This window comes from Euleptes europaea, chromosome 5, assembly GCF_029931775.1.
Source record: "Euleptes europaea isolate rEulEur1 chromosome 5, rEulEur1.hap1, whole genome shotgun sequence".
NCBI classification, from domain to species: Eukaryota; Metazoa; Chordata; class Lepidosauria; order Squamata; family Sphaerodactylidae; genus Euleptes; species Euleptes europaea.
Genome location: NC_079316.1, coordinates 96,519,395 through 96,541,455, shown reverse-complemented (window position 1 = coordinate 96,541,455; position 22,061 = coordinate 96,519,395). Strand labels below are relative to the sequence as shown.

At 45.5% G+C, this 22,061-nt stretch overlaps 1 protein-coding gene across 1 annotated transcript in view; it reads right to left on the bottom strand.

Annotated features, from left to right (window-relative positions):
• The window catches only part of RTKN2 (rhotekin 2), a 57,856-nt gene that overhangs the window by 19,411 nt on the left and 16,384 nt on the right, over positions 1–22,061 (bottom strand). Inside the window, exons 5-8 of the mRNA XM_056850522.1 lie at positions 16,147–16,205; positions 8,488–8,541; positions 6,698–6,815; positions 1,646–1,849 (exon numbers count right to left, since the gene is read on the bottom strand). Coding sequence (XP_056706500.1) covers positions 1,646–1,849; positions 6,698–6,815; positions 8,488–8,541; positions 16,147–16,205 — 435 coding nt within the window. The remainder of the gene's footprint in view (positions 1–1,645; positions 1,850–6,697; positions 6,816–8,487; positions 8,542–16,146; positions 16,206–22,061) is intronic.

Sequence of the window (22,061 nt, the reverse complement as noted above, 5' to 3'; positions counted from 1 at the left end):
CTAGACAAACACACAAAAGCCATCTGTAATTGAACCATTTTGTTCCATTTAAAACAGCTGAATTAAAAAAAAAAAACAGATGAAAATCTTCTTGTGCTGAATGTTTTAAGTTAGTTTTAAGAGATCTGTACCAAGATCTGCCAATGAAAACATACTACTTCACCACTGAAATATGCTTCACAGTACCAGTTTCCTTCTAAAACATTGGATTCTCTTCTCTCTTTTTGGCTCACTTTAGTATATCATTTCCAAATTGTTATCATTTGCCAGTTGCTTCATCTTGCAAATCTTTATCAGTTTTCAAATTTAACAGGCTAATTAGCTTTGCTAGCAATATTTTCTCTAAATGTTTGAATTAGATTATTGCCTTAAATGGAAATATCTTTTTAGAAACAGATGAGCCATATTTGCTAGGATTGGAAGAGTATTTTGCAGCCCCAGTTCTTCCTATGTGTTTTCAAAACTTTTTAATACCTACATTTTAAAAAGACAGACTTCTGGCTCTCAAGCAGCCTGTTCTATCAGTATGCTGACTTACAAAACACTACTCAATCCAGGCTTATCCAACATCTACAGTGGTATATTAAATTCCTATTAAATCAAAGGTGTTGAATCTAACCCAGAAATGCCACAGCTGTTAGATTATTCTCATGGCCTTGCTAATTTACTTCTCCGACAAGCACACAGAATACACTGCATTCTATGATCACCGATCTTGTCATGCCTTTACCCCAGCCTTTTAAAAAGTTGATGTTGGGAATTGTGGAAGCATCATGAAAAAGAATGCCATGTAAGGAATGAGAATCGGGCCATTATTGCCTCTCCTTCTTTGGCTGACACAAGATGAGAAGGAGAGTGATGTGGCCCAATTCTACTTCTTCACTGCAGTCCCTTGGCATTTTGTCTATGATGCTCCTGGGACTCCCAACAATAGCTTCAGATGTCTCAGGGGACTGCTGGGGAAAACAAAGAAAGATCCGAATTCTGCTCAAGGCTTGTGAGGTACAAGCTGATGCATACAGTGAAATGCAGTGTTGGTTTACTCCCAGAGTACTATGGTTCTTCACTGGAGCGCTAGAGTACTACAGCCTCCTTAGTCTCTATTCTCCAGTTCATCCAGTCATCCCTCACTGTCAGCCCTGTATACCGGCCACTGCGAGAAATCAACCTTAAGACGTTGTGCGAAGAGAGCAGTGCATGGATATCGAGGGGGCTTCCAGCTGTCAGCCAGGAAGTTGCCAAGAGCACCTTGTACTCATTTTCCAGGTGAACACTCAGGCAACTTGCCTTCATAACTGGAAACAGGCATCCAACTGCCTCCTCCTGGTAGCCAAACCAAAGTGGCACAGCAGCAACGCATCAGTCCCCAGCACTCTTCTCCTCTACAGGGAAAGGCATTCACAGTAACAGACCTGCCTCTCTCTCTCTCCAACCCTAAGAAATAAATTCTTGAGACTGCTGTTTGGTTTCTATTTGGGCTGAGACAACTGACAAAAGCTATTTCCTGATGCTGCATTTAGATTTTTAGAGCTTCAATTTGAGCTCATACATGCACATGCTTTTTTCAGATGCTTTATGTAAAGACAACGACAACTAATAACCCCAAATTCTAATGTGGGCTTAAGTTAAGAAATAATTCACTTACAGGACAATCATGTCACTGAGCAATAACGATTCAGGGTTGCCGTCATCTGAGGTAGAGCTGAGTTTCTTCCCAGTAGCTTTGCCAATTGAGGTTTTAAGTTTCTTAACTAACTTCTTGGGAGTGTTCAGCATGACAGAAGAATCTTCAGTACAACAGCAGCTATAGACTTCAACCTTCAGCTGGAAGTCTGGCCCAACTTCCTCACTAGAAACCATTTTTCATAGCTTTAGTATACACACAACTTTAAGCCATAATAAAATGCAGTACATCACAACTAGTTCTACAACTTACTGGTTTTGAATGGTTAAATACCATATGTAGTAATCAGATGTCCTCTGCTAGAATTAGACATTTTATACATCCGAAAAGGACAAATCTGGAGACATAAATTCATCAAGCGTCATTAGAACTTGCAAGAGCTTTTATCAATACTACAGGCATGGAATCAGGATATTGACTCAGTGAGATTAGTTGAGTGGCATGGTTAGCGTATTCATTTCTGTAAGCCTTTGTTACATTTTGGGCCCCAGGCACACATTTATCTATACATGTACACTCTGTACACTTATAAAACATTTGCATTGCAAGTATGTAAGTATCAGCACATAATACCAGGGCTACAGGCTTTAACCTGTACAGGGGAATCAAAATAATCCTTAAACAAGTTTGTACTGGGTCAGTTGGTGAAGCTACCAAGAGCACCCCATCCTGCCACTGACCATTTTGCATTGGTAGTGATTCAAGTAGCGCATTTCATCAACTCCTCCTAAAACCTTCCCACTGCCACCAATCAGAGCTTTTCTTTAAATAGCGCCTGAGTATGCAGTACCAGATTTAACAATGCTTATAATGAAATCCCAGTTTAGGGGCAGATCTTTGCCTTCCCTGTTCGTAGTATGAGTAGCTAAGAAGATACTGTAAACCAAACTTTCTTTGACCACACCTGCTTCTCTTCTCCAAGATTCTAAAAGGGGTCTTCCCTAACTTGAGTGCAGGGGTAGGGCTACTCATTCAATCAACCATATACCAGTTGTTTCCTATTCTTGTATAACAATTTCAATTAATACCTTCTAACACTTAGTACCTTCTAAATATGTGTACAGAAAAATTCCAGCACATCTAAAATGTCACACAGTGGAGCCCCAGAAGAGGTGAATCTCTAGGATTAAAGATCAACTATAAGCACTGTTTAGGATCAGCTATAAGCACAGAGATCAGCTATAAGCACAGTTTTGGCCAGATTTCCTTACTCTTCCTCAAATAATTTCATCATACCATCAAAACATATGTAGAATACAAGCAGTATTTATAATTTAACCTTAACAAACCTCTGATTTAGCAAGCTTACGGTGCAATTCTATGCACATGTTTAGGCTGGAGTAACTCTGCATGGGATTCTGAATATTCGATTTTTGAACTTTATCTTCAGTGTAAAAAAATCTTGAGTTCCTTAACATTAACTCAATGAAAATGCAGCTTGGTGAGGACTTTCATCAATCCAAAGATGCTTACAACAGTTACACTTTCAAAGCAGATGTCTGTTATTGCTTTATCCACAATAACCAGGCGGCGGGACTTACCTGAGCCACCTAGCTGCAGCCGATGGGTGTGATTCCGCTCTGGAATTAGGGCAGGCCGACATGGCTGGGTGCTTTGCTCACCTCTTCCTTCTCCCTGCAGACTGTGATTGGCTCAGGGTGGCGGGCTTCTGTCGCCTGGCATGACGCAGGTCGGGCGACGTGTCATGTGACCGTCGCTCCGCCCCTAGGCGTACTTAAGGCCTCGTCACCCGGCCTTGTTCTGGGCAGCAGCGGAGAACACATTGGAAGAATTTGTTTGCAGCGGCAACAATTTCGACCTGGGGGGCAGGAACAGCGGAGCTATTTGAGAGTAGACTGCAAGGATTGGCAGTGGCAGAAGCCGTTGCATTGCACATGAGTGGTCCTCACCAGACGGTTACAGCTTAGGACATGGCCTACATGCAAGTAGACCAGAGTGAAGTGGGGCTCCTTCCTCTCTCCTGGTTCTTTTCATTGCTTTGCCTTGTTTCCTTTGGGGTTGTGGCTGCTTAATTTTGAATGTGTTTTTGGGGCACTGGTGGTAGCACAGGCTGTGCTGGTTCCTTGGGTTGGGGGTAGCAGGTCTTCAACCTCCCCCCACTCGCCCTCCTCAGTTGGCTAGCATTAGCACTAAAGAGATTGAGGGCTGCTCTGTTTTAATCTGGTTTGACTGGGGATCATTTTTTGCCTTCATTTCCTTGCATTACTTCTTCTTCAGACATATTGTATGTTGGCCAAGGGATTCCTTTCCTTCAAGTGGTTTGGGGGTATACGTTAAAGTGGTGCAGTATCTCTGATCCCTTTTGCAAATTTGGAATTTACCTTAAATACCATTCTTACTTAGGCACCAGTGCTGATTCAGTCCTTGTTCAGCTTGTTTAACTCAGAGAATTTTTGTGTTTATCACTTTATCCAGCACAATGCCAGCAACATGTGGTACCCAGGTAAATTAGAGGAAGGCCTTTTTGGCACCTATAATGACATTTTGCAGTGGCAGACATTTCAGGACTTGGGTTTCACACTGTAAGTACATCCTGATGCAGCTGGCAGCATAGGTTTCGGGGTATATTTTTCAGGGCACTGGTGTTCTCAGCGTTGGCCTGAGTCTTGGGCCCAGCCGGGGATACTGAGAAACCTCATCTTCCTTGAGTTTTTTTCTAATCCTAGTCACAGTGTCTATATGGGGGATGATCTTGCCAATACAAAGGTCCTTTTTTGGTGTGACAACCAGGCCGTAGTTAGAGCAATCAATCGGCAGTCCTCATGCTCTGAGCGGGTTATGTGCCTCATGCACAGGTTCATTTTGAGTTGCCTGGCACATAACATCTCTATTTCTGCTAAGTATATTCCAGGTGTTAATAACAAAAACGCGTTATCTTGCTTTCAGGATGTGAGGTTCAGGATGCTGGCACCTGGGGCGAACTGCCTCCCAGATCCATTCCCGGATGACCTGTGGGCCACTGGCACCAACTGATCTTGCAGGGGGTATTTAACTCCATTGCCCCCTATGCAAGGGCATTCAAGAGGGTGATGTACGGGTGTCAATGGGTCCTTGTCTGTGTCCCAGGACACAGCCCTATAGTACCTGGCTTCGATGAGGCAGCAGGCCCATGACACTTCACCTGGCAGCAGTATTCTTTTATAGCAAGGTGTATGGTCATCTCAACCCTTGCCACTCATTCATTGTACAGCATGCGGTCCAGGGTTGGAGACGGGTTTTTCCTTGCCCACCCGACACTCACAAGCCCATTACTTACAGTATTCTCATAGCACACCTGGAGCACCTCCCCGCCACTTGCCATTCCAAATTTGAGACCATCCTATTCAAAACAGCTTTTGTCCTCGCCTTCTTTGGGGCTTTCCGATGTGGCAAACTGGTCTCTGGGTTCAAACATGACAGATCTACTCAGCCTCTGGAAACCCAAGATATGTCCCTGAACGGCTCCAACCTGTACATTACTATTAGGCAGTCCAAATCAGATAAGTTGGGGCATGGTACGTTCATAAATTTCAAGGCTGCTCCACATGGCCAACCTTGCCCGGTCTCAAAAACAAAAGCTTACTTATGCATACGACCTGCTTGCCCGGGCCCTTTCCTGATACATAAAGACGGGCACTTCCTGACCAGATTTCAATTTGTAGTGGTTTTGTGGCCCAGCCTTGCTTCTGTGGGCTTGCAGCCCATTGAATTTGGATCACATTCCTTTCGGATCGGGGTGGCCACCACTGGAGCTGCAAGTGGCACGTCCCCCAATGCTATCTGCAATCGGTCCTTGGTAGTCTTTGGCATACAGGACCTACATTTGCAAGTGATGTTAACAGAACACACATTCTGTCATGCTTTTTCTCTGTTCCTTTTGCAGGTCCTCTTCGAATGGTGTGGATCTTGGGGCACAGCATCGTTATGCATCTTGGGGCAGGCGGTTATGCATCTTCCTCAGGCTGGGGTGCCTCCCTGGGCTTGGATCATCACTTATGTGTGAAATGGATTGGACACCAAGGTATACTCTGTTTTCCACTACAGAAATGAGAAACATCGAGCATGGTGGTCCACCTGATGCCATGATTATTCAACTGGGGGAGAATGACCTGCCTGGCCGGAAAGGATTGGATCTTTCACTCATCATGTTTGCGGACATACAGGAACTACATTCCATATTTCCAGGTACTCAGCTATTTTGGTCTCAGCTATTGGGGAGGCGGGTTTGGCAAAATTCAGTCACTCCCGCAAAGGTGGGCTTTGCCAGGAAGAAAGTGGACAGGGATGTCGGTCATATGGTCGAGTCTATTGGTGGGGTGGTTATCCATCACCGGGACATTTCCTGTGGTCAAGCTGCATTAGACCGCCCGGACGGTGTTCATTTGTCCAGCTGGGGACAGGATTTATGGCCCTATGGACTCCAGGACTCTCTCCTTTGTTGGTTGTAGAAGTAGGAGCTTTGGTGGGAGCATTGCCTCTCTCCTTTGCTGGTTTCAGCAGTAGGAGCTTTGGTGGGAGCAGGGCAACTGCCTTGCTCTTTGGTGGTTTTTTGGCATTGGGCCGGATCCTATTTTGGGGAAAATGGCCTGCGTGCCTGCCTCTCCCTTTTTGGGGACCCCCATAAGGAGTCTTGGGGTGGAGTCCTTCTGGATGCCCAGCTTGGGGGCTGTCATGTGGCTCTACTCCAGATGGCGAGGGAACCACACTGAGATTTACATCCTGTGAAACCAAAGGTTCACCATTCTGGTTGCTCTCTAACACTCGGGTTCAGGGATCGCTACAATGCCTGACAGGGTGGTCTCAGCCGATGCCAGGATTCGCCCCTATGACGCACCAATGCTCCATTCTGATGAAATCAATAAAGATGTGGCCTTTGTTCAACCCAAAAATTTGTGTATTTGTGTTAATTGTATCTCATTTCTGTCACGGAATCACTCTTTCCCTTAGGACCGCAACATTAACTCAATGAAAATGCAGCTTGGTGAGGACTATTATTGATCCAAAGATACTTACAACACAGTTACGCTTTCAAAGCAAATGTCTGTTATTGCTTTATCCACAATAAGCAAATCTGTATCAAAAACTTGAGCTCCTATTTTGAACAAGCAAAAAACTGAATAACGCTGGGTTCCTGGAAAAGAAACAAAAACAAACAAACAAACAAACAAAAACCCTTAATGTTACAAAAGATGTTATATACCACAGTATAAAACTGCTTCATTAAACAAAGCCAACTCAGAATCAAATGAAAATGTTAAGGTGGTGGTCTTCTTCCCATGGGTTAGAACTCACAAAGCTACCTGTTGGGTTGCAAGCTCCTATAGAGTGCCAGTTTTGGAGTTTCTTTTTGTAAGGACCTGCTGCTAGTGCCCCTGTGTAGAGAGCAAGAACTCCCCGTGTGGTGACTCTCTTTTCACGCAGGTTGAAAGGAGCAACACAACAGTGAGGCAAGGTAAATCAATGGGGGACAGGATTTCTTTTTAGTACAGGCAAATTCGGAGACTCTGGCTGTTGCTGTTCTTCCTGTCACATGGTTATGATGTTATATGTCTTCCACGTCTACTGTGTCTACCATGTGCTTACAGGTCAGTGGATGCCATGCTTCTACCTGGAGTTACAGGCGGGCCCCAGGTCTGGAAAGGTATAAGACCGGATCATACAGTATGTGGGTCTGTTGGTAAATGCAGCCCCCTTTTGCATATGCATCCCTCCGAGTTGTGAAGGGAGATCAGCAGGTAGTAATTTCACACATGGGAGCAGCAGTGGGGCACTGCATCATGCCTTTACTGTCCAAGCAAGTTTATAATTGTATACTCAGCAAAACATTTACTTACAGGTGAGCTTTAAAAGCACATATAGCATAGCAGTTTCTAGAAGAAAAATGTGGACTTCATGTTTTAAATATAAACCGCTAGTCTAATAACTTATCTTCAAAAGCTGCAAAAGTAACTTGGTCCCAATAGGACTATATATTTTAAAAAAGAAACAGAAAACCATGAAAACATCTTGAGGGTACACACTGTATTACGAATGCACAATGAAGGATTAGTGTATTTTGTCATACTTAGCCTGTCTGCCCTTACAGAAAATCAAAGTGAAATCAATGGTGGGAAACAGGTAGAAAAGACGCAGGGTTAATCTCCACGACACAACAAACTGCATGCATTCATGAAGACAAGCCAATAATCCATTCAATAGAAATAACTTTAATTTAGATGCTCTTCCTGCATGGAAATTCCCTCCAAACACTGTTTTATATTTCATGTACAAGTTTTGACTACTAGTCATATTTCCTGTAACTTCCTCTAGTGTTTCAATTTTCCTATGCCCCAGTATGTGAAAAGTACTATATACTTGCATTGTTTTACACTTTGCCAGAAACACATTTAAGCTGATTGCAAACCTATAGTTCTTATTACAAACAGCTGTAACCACCAACACTGTGGTAGCATGTCATCTCACACAGAGAGGGAATTCTGCAGAATTTTTACCTCACTTTTCTCCCCAAAGCAGCTTACAAAAATACAGTTAAAATGACCAGACAGGGGAAAAAATAATAGACTACATCCTGGCCTGGTTCTGGATCCACTGGGCGAGCCTAATGGGTTAGGCCACAGGCTGCAGCCAAGGGCCTGTCTCTTGTGTCTTCTGCCCTTGCTCAGCCTTAAGTACCTGCAAACAGATGTACTGCACAGCTGTTTCTAAGAATTCCTCTCTCGCGTTAATTGAATTTCTTTGATAAACAAATAAGACATTGGGCTCCCATTCTTAGTTTTAAATAGCCACTTTAAAAAGATACATACGATCTTTGTTGCTGAAGTGATCGGAATCTTTCCACATCAGCGGTATTCGAAGGTCTACAACAAAAAAAGGAAAGTTGTCAGAAGACACCATCACATTCCAGTCTGCTTTCCACTTAATCTCTGTCTAGATGTAAGCCAGTCTTAACACAACCTAGCCAATCAGCATCAATAACAAAGCTCCAGCTTTTTTGCTTCTTCCTCCTTGATGGCCAAGGATACAGCCTGACATCCTCACCATTTTAAATCTGCAAACCAGCTCAGCATTTCACATCAGATGCTTACATGACAAAGCCTTAAGATCATAGCCTGAGACCTCTCCCCTGCCCCCTTTTTAACATTCACCCTGACAAAGAGTTCTAGAGAAACTGAAAGCTTGCATACTATTTTGTGTTATTTTGCATAGTCCCAATAAAAGCTTTTACATGGGGTTTGTTTTTGTGTGTTATTGTGACACTATTTTACAGTTGCATCAGCTGAAAATATTTTAGACTCTTACATACAAACACCTAAAATATTTGCAAGATCACGTTTGAGGGAGGGCTGTTCGAGTTGAAGCCAGAAACCCAGAAACCCTGAAGATAATGGTACTACTTCAGCTTGGGAATCTCTCATCACAGGGTTAGGGGGTTATAGTTCAGTGAGGTATGACCGTTCAGGTTCTATTCAAGGACTTCAGGTAGTAGAGCTGAAGAAGGCCTCTACCTGAGACTTGGAGAGCCACTTCCATTCAGAGTAGACAGCAGTTGAGCTAGATGGATCAGAACTCTGGCCCAATATAAGGCAATTTCAACCTTCCATTTGTGTGTAAAGTGCCGTCAAGTCGCAGCCGACTTATGGCGACCCCTTTTTTGGGGAGGTTTCATGGCAAGAGACTAACAGAGGTGGTTTGCCAGTGCCTTCCTCTGAACAGCAACCCTGGTATTCCTTGGTGGTCTCCCATCCAAAAACTAACCAGGCCTGACCCTGCTTAGCTTCTGAGATCTGACGAGATCAGGCTAGCCTGGGCCATCCAGGTCAGGGCCAACCTTCCATTTAGGAGAATACAATTCCAATATTTTAAAAAGGTGATTTTAAATTAAGATTGTTAAACAAGTGAAATTTGGGATAGCAATAGTGACTGGTTTTATGTCACAAGAGTTTAGGTCTTAACCAAATTCATCAACAAACATTCTCTGGCCTGTAAAGTAGATTAGAAAACTTCATACTGGCAATGAATCCTACAAAACTCTTCCTCAAACCTGTCTCAGTGTTTAGTTGGGCAATAGTCATGTTAATGTAAAAAAAAAAAAATCCACACTGCAGCAGGATTAGGACAATTTATAGAAGTTGACTAAAATGGGAGTGTAGTTTCTTTTCCTATTGAAAAAAATAGTGGCTATTTTCTTCTGTGTTTCACCAAATAATTACTTATCAGACTTATCAATCATATCTGGCACACAGATTCCCCCCCCCCATTATAATTATTTATACGACATCATGTGCGTGGTGCTTTACAGAGAGAACAAAAACAAAACAAAACCCAGGTCCCTTTGTCCAAGAGACTAGATACTAGAGTGGGAATCTACATCAAGGGAAAGATACAACCGGACAAAGGCAGTGACATGTCCTTCATTACCAAATGACATGTAGCGGATGTCAAAGTTCTCATAGAAAAAATGAATTTTAACAAAGGATATGAAGGAAAGGAAAGATGTATCTGGGGAAGAAATTTGAGGCATAAGAAACAACAGAGAATAGGCAAGTCATTTAAAAGTACACTGATGGTAAAATTAGAAGAGTCAGCTTCACAAGACCTTTGCAGGTTTTTGCCATCTTGAAACGCCTAAGCCTGTGTTCCTATGATCTTCTGAGGCCTTGTTTTGGGTTTTCCTGCTTTCTGAGGTTAGACAGGTAGCAACCTGACAGAGGACTTATGAAATATCAGAAATATCAAAACTGGGAATCCTGCTGCTTGTATAGATTAGTGGATTAAAATAACATTCAGCGAGATATTTTATTACATGCTTCTATGGAAGTACCATGTGTTTATTCAGCCCTGTTTTGGCTTTAAGACTGTAGTTGCTTAACAGCGTGGACCTCTTAAGGGAAGGTATGCAGGTGGTGCTGATTCTGCAGTTGTAGGTGCTGATTGATTTTTTGACCTTGATTGGTGGGGGAGGCTTTTAAGACATTAGCTTTGTCCTGATAACACACATGCCTTTTTTCATCTGATGGCCTTTTACTAGTGAACAGGATAGTTTTCTTTGCCTGTTCTAAATTAAGAGCATTTTATTTTTTTGTTTGACTCTCTTTAAAATAAACTTAATGAGAAGGATCATGAGAGGGAGGGCATCTTGGGCATGGAGTAGGGGTCACGGAGTGTGTGTGGTGGGGAGGTAGTTGTGAATTTCCTGCATTGTGCAGGGGGTTGGACTAGATGGCCCTAGTGGTCCCAACTCTGTGATTCTATAAACTTTGATTTTTATAAAGCTAAAGAGAGCAGCTGTGCTTGTTGGTGATTCCAACTCCCCCAGAGACGAACCAAAGGCTGGAGAGATAAAACCTTGGGAAGGAAAAGCTCTCATTATTAGATGAACCACACCTTGCCCATCTGGAGTCTGAAGGGGCTGTGGTCAGCATTAAGGACCTGGGTGAGACGTTGCCGGTTCACACAATGCCCAATAATATTATAGCAATTTAAACGTCCTTGAAATGGTTTTGAATTTTTAATCTGGGTTCATTCAGTTCATACTAATGGAGTGGTTTAAAGTATTTATGAAAACTAAATTAAAATTACATATGGTGATATGAGTGCATTATGCCATGTTTGAGAAAGGGACTTATTTTGGAAATAGAAGTTAAAGCTTGGGAAGCTATATAGAAGAAATCCTCCTTTAAATCAGTTTCAGCTAGGTTAAGAAAAAATTCCATGATACTGTTATATATGGTCGTTTACACCAGTAAAACGTAAGTATATCGATAAAACATCTTCGTGGTAATCATAATAAAGTATATATACAAAACACCTTCATGGTGTTGATTATAATATAGGAACTCACTTCGATGTGGTGGAATTGCAAAAAACAAACAAACAAAACCCTAAACTTTTAAAAAGTTAATATATGAGATAAATACACTTCACTCCCTGACATTCTGTGGTTGGCTCAGTCTCCTGCAACAGCCATTTTGTGGTTGCTCCCACTACCTTAGATCTTCAGAATCGTTGCTCCAGCCTTTCCCCTGAGTGGGGACCAGACACCCTTCTTACCTCAGAGTAGAGGGAACCCTCACTGTAAGTAATAAGGGGTCTGTTCTCACTCTGAGGGGGAAGACATCTGGAGAGACGGGATGTCCAAGAGCTCCAACGACTTTGGGTGGGACTAACCATTGTCCACGACATGCTGAAGCACTCTCTGGCTGAAGGCCACATCTGCTGAGGAGTATATGTTGAAACGGTAATGTCTCACAAAGGTAGATTAAGGACCATGTGGCCACCTTGCATATTTCCTTGATAGATGCCTGCCTGTTGAAGGCGGCCGACGTGGCCACACTCTAGATTGAACGTGCTGTGATTCCCTCTGGCACTGGCACGTTGCTGGCTCTATATTCCTCCTTGATGCACTTCTGTAGGGTACGGCTGATGGCCGGTTTGGACAATCTCTTGCCCTTATTGGGGGCAGTGATAGAGATGAACAGTGCATCTGTTCTAATCTGTGTGCGTTTGAGGTATATACATAGGACACATCTGAGGCCCAGGGTGTGCCACTCCCTCTCCCTGGTGTGGTGAGTATACGGGCAGGTGGATTTCCTGTTGTCTGTGAAACATGGAATTAACCTTTGGATAAAGGTGGGATCTGCCCAAAGAACAACCTTGTCCCTGTGGAACACACAAAGGCCCTCCCTCACTTACAGGGTGCCCAGCTCTGAGACCCTGCAAGTTGAGGTGACCACTGTGAGGAAGACTGTCTTCATGTACAGGTATTTTAGAGGGACCTCTTGTAAGGGTTTGAAAGGAGGTCTGGTCAGGCTGTCAGGACCATGTGGAGATGCCAAGATGGGAATTTGTGGATCACTGGAGGCAATGTTTGAGTGATGCCTTTGAGAAAGGAGACGACGTGTGGGTGTCTTATGAGAGGATGACTGTCAATAACGGGAATGATTGTGGTGATAGCCACAACGTGTCTGCGCAGAGTTGAGGACTTTAGGCTTTGACGCACCCCATCCTGGAGGAATAGCAGTATCATGGCGATGGTTGGATGAAGAGGATCCACCTGCTTGTGCCTGCACCAATGTACGAAGGACTTCCAGGTGGTATTGTAGATACTCTGGAGGATGGCCTTTGGCTTTCCAGAATGGTGCTTACAACGTCTGGGTCATACCCTAGGTCTAGGAACCATCGCCTCTCAAGATCCAGATGGTCAAGCTTAGCCAACCTGGGTCTGGGTGTGAGATGGAACCCTGGTGGAGCATGTCCCTTGACATGGGAATTCTCCGTGGCTCGAGTCGATAGTTCCCTGAGGGTTCAGTACTGTGCAGCCAGTCTGGTGCTACAAACAGGACCATGGCTTGCTCCTGATGAACTTTCCTCAACGCCTTCGGAATTATAGGTAGGGGTGGAAAGGTATAGAGTAGGCCCCTCAGCCAGGGGGACGGCAGGACATTGACCTGTTCTGCCTGCTGATGTGCGTACCTCGAGAAGAAGTGAGGGGTCTGGCTGATTGTTGGGGAGGAGGAGATCCACTACTGGAGTCCCAAATCGTTTTGTGATCATCATGAACATATGCCTGTTTAGGGTCCACTCCCTCTCATCGACCTTCTGGCGACTGAACCAACTGGTCTGCACGTTCAGATTGCCTTGTATATGCTCTGCCCTGATTGACTGCAGGTATTCTTCTGCCCAAAATAGTATCCCCTTGACCTCCTTGTGGAGGGTCATGAACTTGGAACTCCCTTGTTTTTTCAAGTGGGCCATGGCCAAGATGTTGTCGGTTCAGATCAGCATGTGGTGACCTTTTACGATGTGATGGAAAGCCAATGTAGCTATGTGTATGGCCCTCAGCTTTATCCTTCTGTAGGAGTCCACATACCTTGGGTCAGTTGTTGGTTGACTGTGGGCCCCCACCCACCCAGGCTGGCATCTGTAAAGATCTGTGTGGTGTGGTCATGGAGGTAACCTCAGTCCCTTCCTGAGGTTTGAGGACTTGGACCACCAGAGCAGGCTTTGCTTAGTTGGGGTTGAGATGGTCAGGCGAGGGTTCAACTTCTGTAAATTCTGTTGTTGGTTAGGCTTGAGGAACCACTGAAGTGGTCAGGCGTGTAGACGAGCCCGGGGGACGGTCCTCATGCATGCTACCATCATGCCCTGGAATTGGGCAAGTGATGTCAGCCTGGTGGATTTGGTTCTGATCACTTGTCTAACAAGTTGATTGATTTTGACTATCTTTTTCCCTGGGAGGGATAGAGTGTTGTGACTGGGGTTGATAATCACACCCAGGTGCTGGATTTGCTGAGATGGTGAGAGGTTGCTCTTGTTGCGGTTGAGGAGATATCTGTGCTCCTCCAGGACCTGGATTACTCTGGCAGCGTGTCTGGTGGCTGTTTCTGTGGTGGGGGTGCAGACCAGGATGTCATCCAGGTACAGGTGGATGTGGATGACTTCCTTCCTGAGTAGTGCCACCAGGTGACCAGCACTTTGGAGAAGATCGTGGGGGCTGATGATAGGTCGAATGGTAGCACCTTGAATTGGTAGTGGTGGGTGCTGTATGCAAAACGCAGAAATGTCGGTGCGCTGAGTGGATGGGAATGTGTCGATAGCCTCCGTCAGGTTTATCGATGACATGAAGGTCCTGGGTTGTAGGGCTGTGTCTCCATGTGGAAGTGCCTGGGTTGGATGAACTTATTCATGAACTTGAGGTCCAAAATGGCTCACCAGACTCGTCTTTTTGGGAACGATGAAAAAAATAGAGTAGACTCTGAAGGACCTCTCTTCTGGCGGAACCTTCTTGGTAGCCTCGATACAGCGCAGATGTTTGATTGCTGCCAGGGTTCTCGTGTGTTTATCAGGTTTGTTTGATGTGGTATCAGTGTGGTCCAAGCTATGGCTGCCCTGGCAAATAGGGTTGCCATGGTGGAGGCTTGGAGGGAAATTGCTAGAGCCTCGTGGGCTTTCCTCAATGCCAGGTCTGCTTGTCTGTCAAGAGGGTCCTTGAGTGCCCTCATGCCTTCCTCTGAGAGTAGACCGGAGGACTGGAGTGCTGTGATGGGAGCGTCCACTAGGGGTAGCTGTAGAAACTCCATGGCATGAGAGGCTAATGTGTTCATCTTCCTGGGCCCGTTAGGAAAGTGCTTATTGCCCAGGGGCTTTTCCCATTCCACCTTCAAAACATTCTCAAAGAATTCCGGAAATGGGAGTGTTCTGTTAGAGCTCTGTGTGCGAGTGGGGGAGATTCCTTGAGGCCTTACTTTCTCTCTGGTCTCCTTCCCCTGTTCTGTTGGCTCAGACAAGCCCAGAGTCATAATGGCCTTTGTTAGAAGACTCTGATAGTTGTTTCCTGGGAACAGCCTGGTTTGCTGCTCTTTTGGTGGAAATTCTTTCTCATTGGAGAATTCCCCCCCCCCGCTCTGCCCTATAGCTTGTGCCCAACGTGGGCCAGGATTGGGGCCTGTCCCTGCTAGTGCTGGGCTCCTCTTCCTCCACTGGGGAATTGGCCTGGGATTCCTGGGAGCCTCTGAAGGAGTATGAGGTGGCTGGGGCCTGGAGAAACAGGAACTCCTCCCTTAGGGCCCTTCTCATGAGATCCAGGAGTTCTGTTGCTTGCTGCCTACCCTGGCCCTTGGGATTGGGGGCAGATAGCTCACCGTGTGGTGGATGTTGCTCTGGCTGGTTCTGGGTGGCTGCTGGGGTTGCCGCTGGCTCCTGGGGGCCCTCATTGCCTCTGTGGACTGAATGGGCTGTTGCTGGGGCTGTTCCCTCCAAGCACATCTTCTTTGCAGCCTTCTTGGCCACCTCTGGCTTTTCCCGCTTGGTTTTCTCCGCCTGGGGTCCCGACTCCTCCACGTGGCCGTGTTTGCGGCTGCGAGAGGACTGGATGGCTGTCTGCTGTGCCACAGAGATGAGGCCTTCTATGTAGTCCCCTTGGGAGAGTAACCCGTTGGCTTCATTCTCCATCCCGTGAGCACATGTCCGTATGTGGGGATAGGAAGCTTGTGAAGCCTCGTATCTGCTCTAGTGAGAGCGATGTCCCCCACACCCCGAAGAGAGAGAGGAAGGTATGGATGCAAGTTTTCCTTGGAGTTGAGGTTGCTTCTATGGAGCGACCTTGGCTGCTGCCTTCCCTTGACGAGGCAGGAGGGAAACTGAAGAGCGGGTGATTCCAGGGCAGGAACAGGAAGTGAACATTGATCACGCCTACCCTGACCACCGGAAGAGAATCACCCGTCTCTCCAGATGCCCTCCCCCTCAGAGTGAGAAAGTGTTTACAGCCAAGTTATAAAAAATGACTTTAACTTTTCAAATGGATTTCACAACAAAGTTCCCCATGTCCAGGAATTTCACAGAGTAAGATAATGAACATAGACCATGCATTTTTTTAAAAAAAGGTATTGTACAGCAATTTATCCTGCCACAGGAGAAAACCTTGAGCTTCTTTATGGTTCAAAAACAGAGGAAACTGAACATACCTGATATGGCGACTTTGCCCTTACAAGCTTCTCGATCTTTAGCAACAAAATCTGAACACCTGACAAAAGAAGGCAAAAAACTAATTAAACCATGAACTTTCATCTACATTCTTCCCTCATTCAGATTAGATTAGAGATTAGATTAATGGGTATCCAATTATGTTTTATAAGCATCATATGTAAGCCCAGATGGAAAAGCATTTTTTGCTAAATAATCCTTCCCCGTAGTTGTGCTTTAGCGTTACCTTCTACTTTTCCAGTGTCATGAGCGTAAAGTGAACCTAAAACATCGTGCCCTGGGAGAGTTTCACTACTTGTTATCCTTTTTTTCTTTAGATATATATGTTGCCAAGTCTGTGTGTGTTTTTTGGTTGTCAAGTCACAGCTGACTTATGGCAACCCATATTTTTTGGAAGAGAGAAGTAAGATACTGTTGGCGGTTTCCTCCTGCAGCAGATTTGTCGACAAGTGAATTGACTACACAGGAAAGAATGGAAGAAAAAAGGAAGGAAATCACAGAAAAGGAAACGAAGCAAAAAGTCACTAATTTTAAGGAAAAAGAGAATAGGGACAAACAGAAGAACCTACTGAAGAACATGTCCAGTGACGGTTAAGCTGATAAATCTAATTGACAAAACAGCCATGGAAGAGTCCGGGAAAAAGCAGAAATTGTATTTTGACCATATGTGGTAAGAATTTTAATTTGACTTATTAATGTTTATACTTAAATTCAGATTAAGAAATATTATAGAACATGTCAAAATTTCTAATAATGATTATATGCGTTAAGAATTTTAACCTGATTTACTATTGCAAACATATTGTTTAAGAAATGTTATTGAATAAGTAAAATCAGTTATCATGGAGACAGAAAAACTAACTATTCATAGTTGATAATTCAAGTAATAATGGAAGAGTTTGAGAAATATCAGAGTGTGTATTATGACTATATGTGTTACGAATTCTAATTTGACTTATTAATGCTTACATATATTTAGATTAAGAAATGTTATAGAACATGTTAAAATAGCTAATTATGATTATAGGTGTTAAGAATTCTAATTTACTAATGCAAATAGTAAATTAAGAAATGTTATTGAATAAGTTAAATGAGTTAAGAAGCATATAATAGAGGACAGAAAAAACTAGCAATTTCTACATAGTTGATAATTCATATAATAACATATATAATTATAGTCACATCAATTACGAAGATGACCCAACTATATAATTATATTAAAAATAGTAAGGGTGAATCATTAATCCATCTGTCTTCTTTTTTATAATTATTTTTATATATGTGATTAAATTCTGATAAAGAAAGAAGGTAGAACAGAATAGCTATACTCTGAGTAAGATTTGATGTATGACAGATTATGTAAAATCAAGCTGTAATAGACTGTATTGCGTTTGTATGATGTCTATGTTTATAGTGTTCAATGTTTGGAAAAATAAAATTTACCAAAAAACAAACAAACAACAACAACAAATACTGACCAGGGTTAACCTGTTTAGCTTCCGAGATCTGGCCAGCCTGGGCTATCTAGGTTAGAGCTGTCTTTTCGTGACTAAGAATTTTCTCTCTAACCTACCGTAATGCATAACGGAAACACCAAAAACCACTTAAACCTAAAATAATTCTAGGGCTACTAAATTTAGATATGCCCCACTTTTCTCCCCAATGGGTACCCAAAGCAGCTTACATCATTTTCCTCTCCAATTTTATGCTCATAACCAACCTGTGAGGTAGGCTAGAGAGAGCATGTGACTGGCTCAAGATCACCCAAGGAGTTGCCATGTCAGAGTTGGGATTTGAAAACCACCTCTGACCCTGGTGGTCCCTTCCAACTCTATGATTCTATGAGTCTCCCAGATCCTAGTCTGACAATCTAATCATCACACCATTGCAAGATAGCTGATACAAACTGCATCCATGTTATGCATTTAATTTCTCAGTGATCGGGTCAGGGGCATACTGCTGTCATGCCGTTGTCAGAATGGCCCCTTGTCTCAATGCTTGTGAGAGACTGAGTCACAATATGGCAACTACAAAGAAACAAGATGTCCCTGGTGTGTACCAGCCAAAAATAACTGGATTGAAAAACTCAAGAGCATAATTTTCACTTTAAAGCAAAATTCCCACACACAATTTGCACCTGACTCCAGCCATGACATTTTTCATATAGTTCAGAACAGTAACACATGTAGCTGTTTGAGATGTGCCTCAACCAAACTATATTGGGAGATCATAGACGTGTCTATTGTCGCAACCCCTGACCCAGGCCTTTCACTTTTCTATATTATTATTTATTCTTACCATAGAACAAGTCCCTCAGGGTGCAGGGCTGAGAATCACTTCATCACCCACACCCCCAAGCAGTTCAAATGTAGTCCTTCCACAAGTAATTAAAAACAAGCAATACCTGAATTTACTACGACCAAACAAATGACCTGAGCTGGAATGCATCACAGTACTGAAATCAATACTTCAAATCCCTGAACAATCTGCTATTTGGCCCCATGGCAGGTATTAATTTTCCTAGCTCTACATTGATGTAGTTAACTAAACTGACCAGCAGATGGCACCAATTAATCATTTTTTGTGGAAAAAAAGTAGACAAGGTTAAACATCCCATAGGACTCTAGAATATACGCTCAACATTTCCTATGGTTTGACTCATCAGACATATAATATGTCATCTCTGGACAGCCACTATCAATACTACAAACAAAACACTAGTACCAAGACAGTCCTGAGAGCTCTTTTGTGGTTTACACAATTGTTTCCCTTCTAAAAAAATTATTACCTTCTTCTTTCCTAACTGGACAGGTAAAAGTTAATTAATTAATGGCTCCTGTGTGGCTAAGATAACACTTACCGTATATACTCGCGTATAAGCCGAGTTTTTCAACCCAAAAAAAGGGCTGAAAAATCTCAACTCGGCTTATAAGCGGGTCAATACGGTATTTTGTGGTTTCTCCCCCCCCCCCCAACGCATGGAGCCGTGCTGAGTCTGCCGCGCCAGTGGGCTCCCCCCTCCGCCGGCCAGCTGATGGGCGGGCTGTCCCTCCCCCCCCACCTTCTGCTGGGCGGTGGCGGCGGCACTTTCTTCCCCCCCACACCGCACTGTCCCACCTTTCCCCGTGGCCCCGTCTGGCTGGCCAGCCCGGGGGCCAGGGAATGTCGTTGGGGCCGCTGGAGGTTTCCTGCCCTGCCCTCCCCCCCCCGGATCACCCGGCCTGCGCCCTGGACGCGCCGCCGGGGAGCCCCTGCCCTGTACCTTCTGCTGGGCGGCGGCAGCGGCTTCTTCCCCCCCCCACTACGCTGTCCCACCTTTCCCCACGGCCCCGTCTGGCTGGCCAGCCCGGGGGCCAGGGAATGTCGTCGGGGCCGCTGGAGGTTTCCTGCCCTGCCCTCCCCCCCCCCGGATCACCCGGCCTGCGCCCTGGACGCGCCGCCGGGGAGCCCCTGCCCTGTACCTTCTGCTGGGCGGCGGCGGCTTCTTCCCCCCCCCCACTACGCTGTCCCACCTTTCCCCACGGCCCTGTCTGGCTGGCCAGCCCGGGGGCCAGGGAACATTGGTGCCTTGTCAGCCAGGCGGGGCCCGCCTGGGCCGGTCCTCCCGCTCGCCAGCTGACGAGCGGGCCTGTAGGTGCTTGTGGGGGCCTCTGGCGCACACCCCTAGCCAGCTGCATCGCTGCCTCTCCCGGTGAGTAGGGGGTTCAAGGGCGCTGGGGTCGGGGTGGGCGGGAGGGCGACCTGGGGCAGGGGCGAGATCCTCCTCCCGCTCTAAAATGGCAGCCGCCATTTTAGAGCGCAGTATTATTGACCCTTGGCTTATACTCGGGTCAATAAAAAAATCCCTTTTCTGTGGTCCAATTCGGTGCCTCAGCTTATACTCGGGTCGGCTTATACCCGAGTATATACGGTACATGGTTTCATCCTATGAACTGACACTGTTCTTGAGGGATTCTTTTGAAGCAATCTGCACACACCCCTACCTGGAGAGCCCACTGTCAGATCAGGCTCCATACTGTGAACCCCCAACCTCAGGACGGGGGCCTTTTATACGTTAATCCAGCCACACAGCTGCCAGAGAAACCTGTTCCTCTAGAGTTAACATTTAAAAGGCTCTCCTACTTGTATCATGCAGCACAACTGGACTCAAGATGACATCCATGACTCTCTCCTCATCTTATCCCAAGAACAACCCAGCCAGGTAGTTTAGGCTGAGAAAAAATATCAGCCAATGAACACCGACATCTGAACCCAGGCCTAACCATTATACCTAGGTTTGAATGATCACCCTATGAGGACACTGCCTCTGTATTGAGACCATTTTTTTAATCCTGCTGAGGCTGAAAAATGCAAAGAGAGTATATTTTTGCATTCATACTCTATGAGGTTCTTAAGGCTCATCTATCAAGTGTGCAAATCTGGGCAATTGCAACACATGTAAACAAGGAAGAATTAACCTGAAAACATTTCCTTTAGATCAATGAGCAGACACAGAGGGAATAACACCTCACCCAGCTGCAATGTCTCCTTCTAGGGAATTCCATCTACATACTCCCTGAGGAAGAGGGATGAATGTCCCTGCAAGCCTGCACCTGAGAAAGTAGCCAACAATAATGGTTGTCACAATAAGTGTCTTTTTCCCCAAGGTGCCATAGGAGTACAAATCAACTTCAATCAGTCCCTCCTTCAAGTGGACTGCCCCTCTGACACCCATCTCATTAGCATCAGATTCCTTTCCTGAGACTAGGCTCTTCCAGTCAGTCCTTAAAGCCTCCTCCTCAAATTATCCAAGACTCCTGAGGTTGGAGCTGAATGGGCTTAGGAGGCGGGAAAGGGCTTTGCACTGGCACAAATGCCACTTGCGCCATCTAAACTGGCACGGGCGCCGGCGGAAGGAGTTAGGCCAGTGCAATGGGGCGACAGCAAGCGCCATCATTGGAGCATAGGTGCAACTGCTGCACCAGTGCCAGAAAGGCGCTGAAGCCTCCGCTGTCGTCAAAAGGGGCGTCCCCGGGGATAGTACCACTCCTAAGGGCTTTTGCCCAAGGAATGCCCATTTTTTGTGCTGTAAAGTTATGCCAGGTATGTACCCAGTGCAGCCCATAGAACCCCATGCAATCCCCTCCCCAAGGGGAAAGCTTGCCTTGGCGTTGCCCCTTCCACTGTTCCCTGGAGTCTCTGGAATACAACCAAGTGACAGGCCAATAGGGGTACCCTGGACATGTCTTCTGGGATGGGCAGGTGGGAGTCGGGGAAGATCAGGCCTGTAGTGTGGGGGATGCCAGGATTGTGCGAGTATTGGCGGGATGGCAAGACACCCCCCCCAAGCAATTGTTTCCCTGGCCACGGCAGCTGATCGACACAACATCGCTCTGAGAGCACCATCTGGCTTGACCCACATGACATCCTATCTTAGTCCCCACCCCTCCCGGTCCCCCCTCGACATCCTCATGAAGCCCTCTCAGTGCCCACTTTTGGGCAGCCCCTGCGAGGGCGAAGGGGACGTTGGGCCCCAGCACAGCCTCATGGATGGCGCGAGGAGAGTGACATGGGGCAGAGAGGGGGCCGCGCGTGTCCTGGCTGAATTCTGCTTCTCAATGGGAGGTGGGCCATGTGGTAGCCCCATGGCCCACCCTCAACACCCACCAGGCATGGCATGGCCATCTTGTTGACAGCAAGCCATATAAACCCTGCAATTGGCAGTGACAGACGTATCCGGACCCACTGAAGGCCCTGTGCTAGCATCTAGGAATCTGGCTGACTACACATCAGAGTGTGGGAACAGCTCTGCCTGATGAGTGAGATTTGAGCTGAGTTTCTGTTGCCTCCTCGGTTACAGGTATTTTAGCCTGTGTGGTCAGAGGCTTAAGCCAAAGGGCTCTTGGCCCACAGTCTG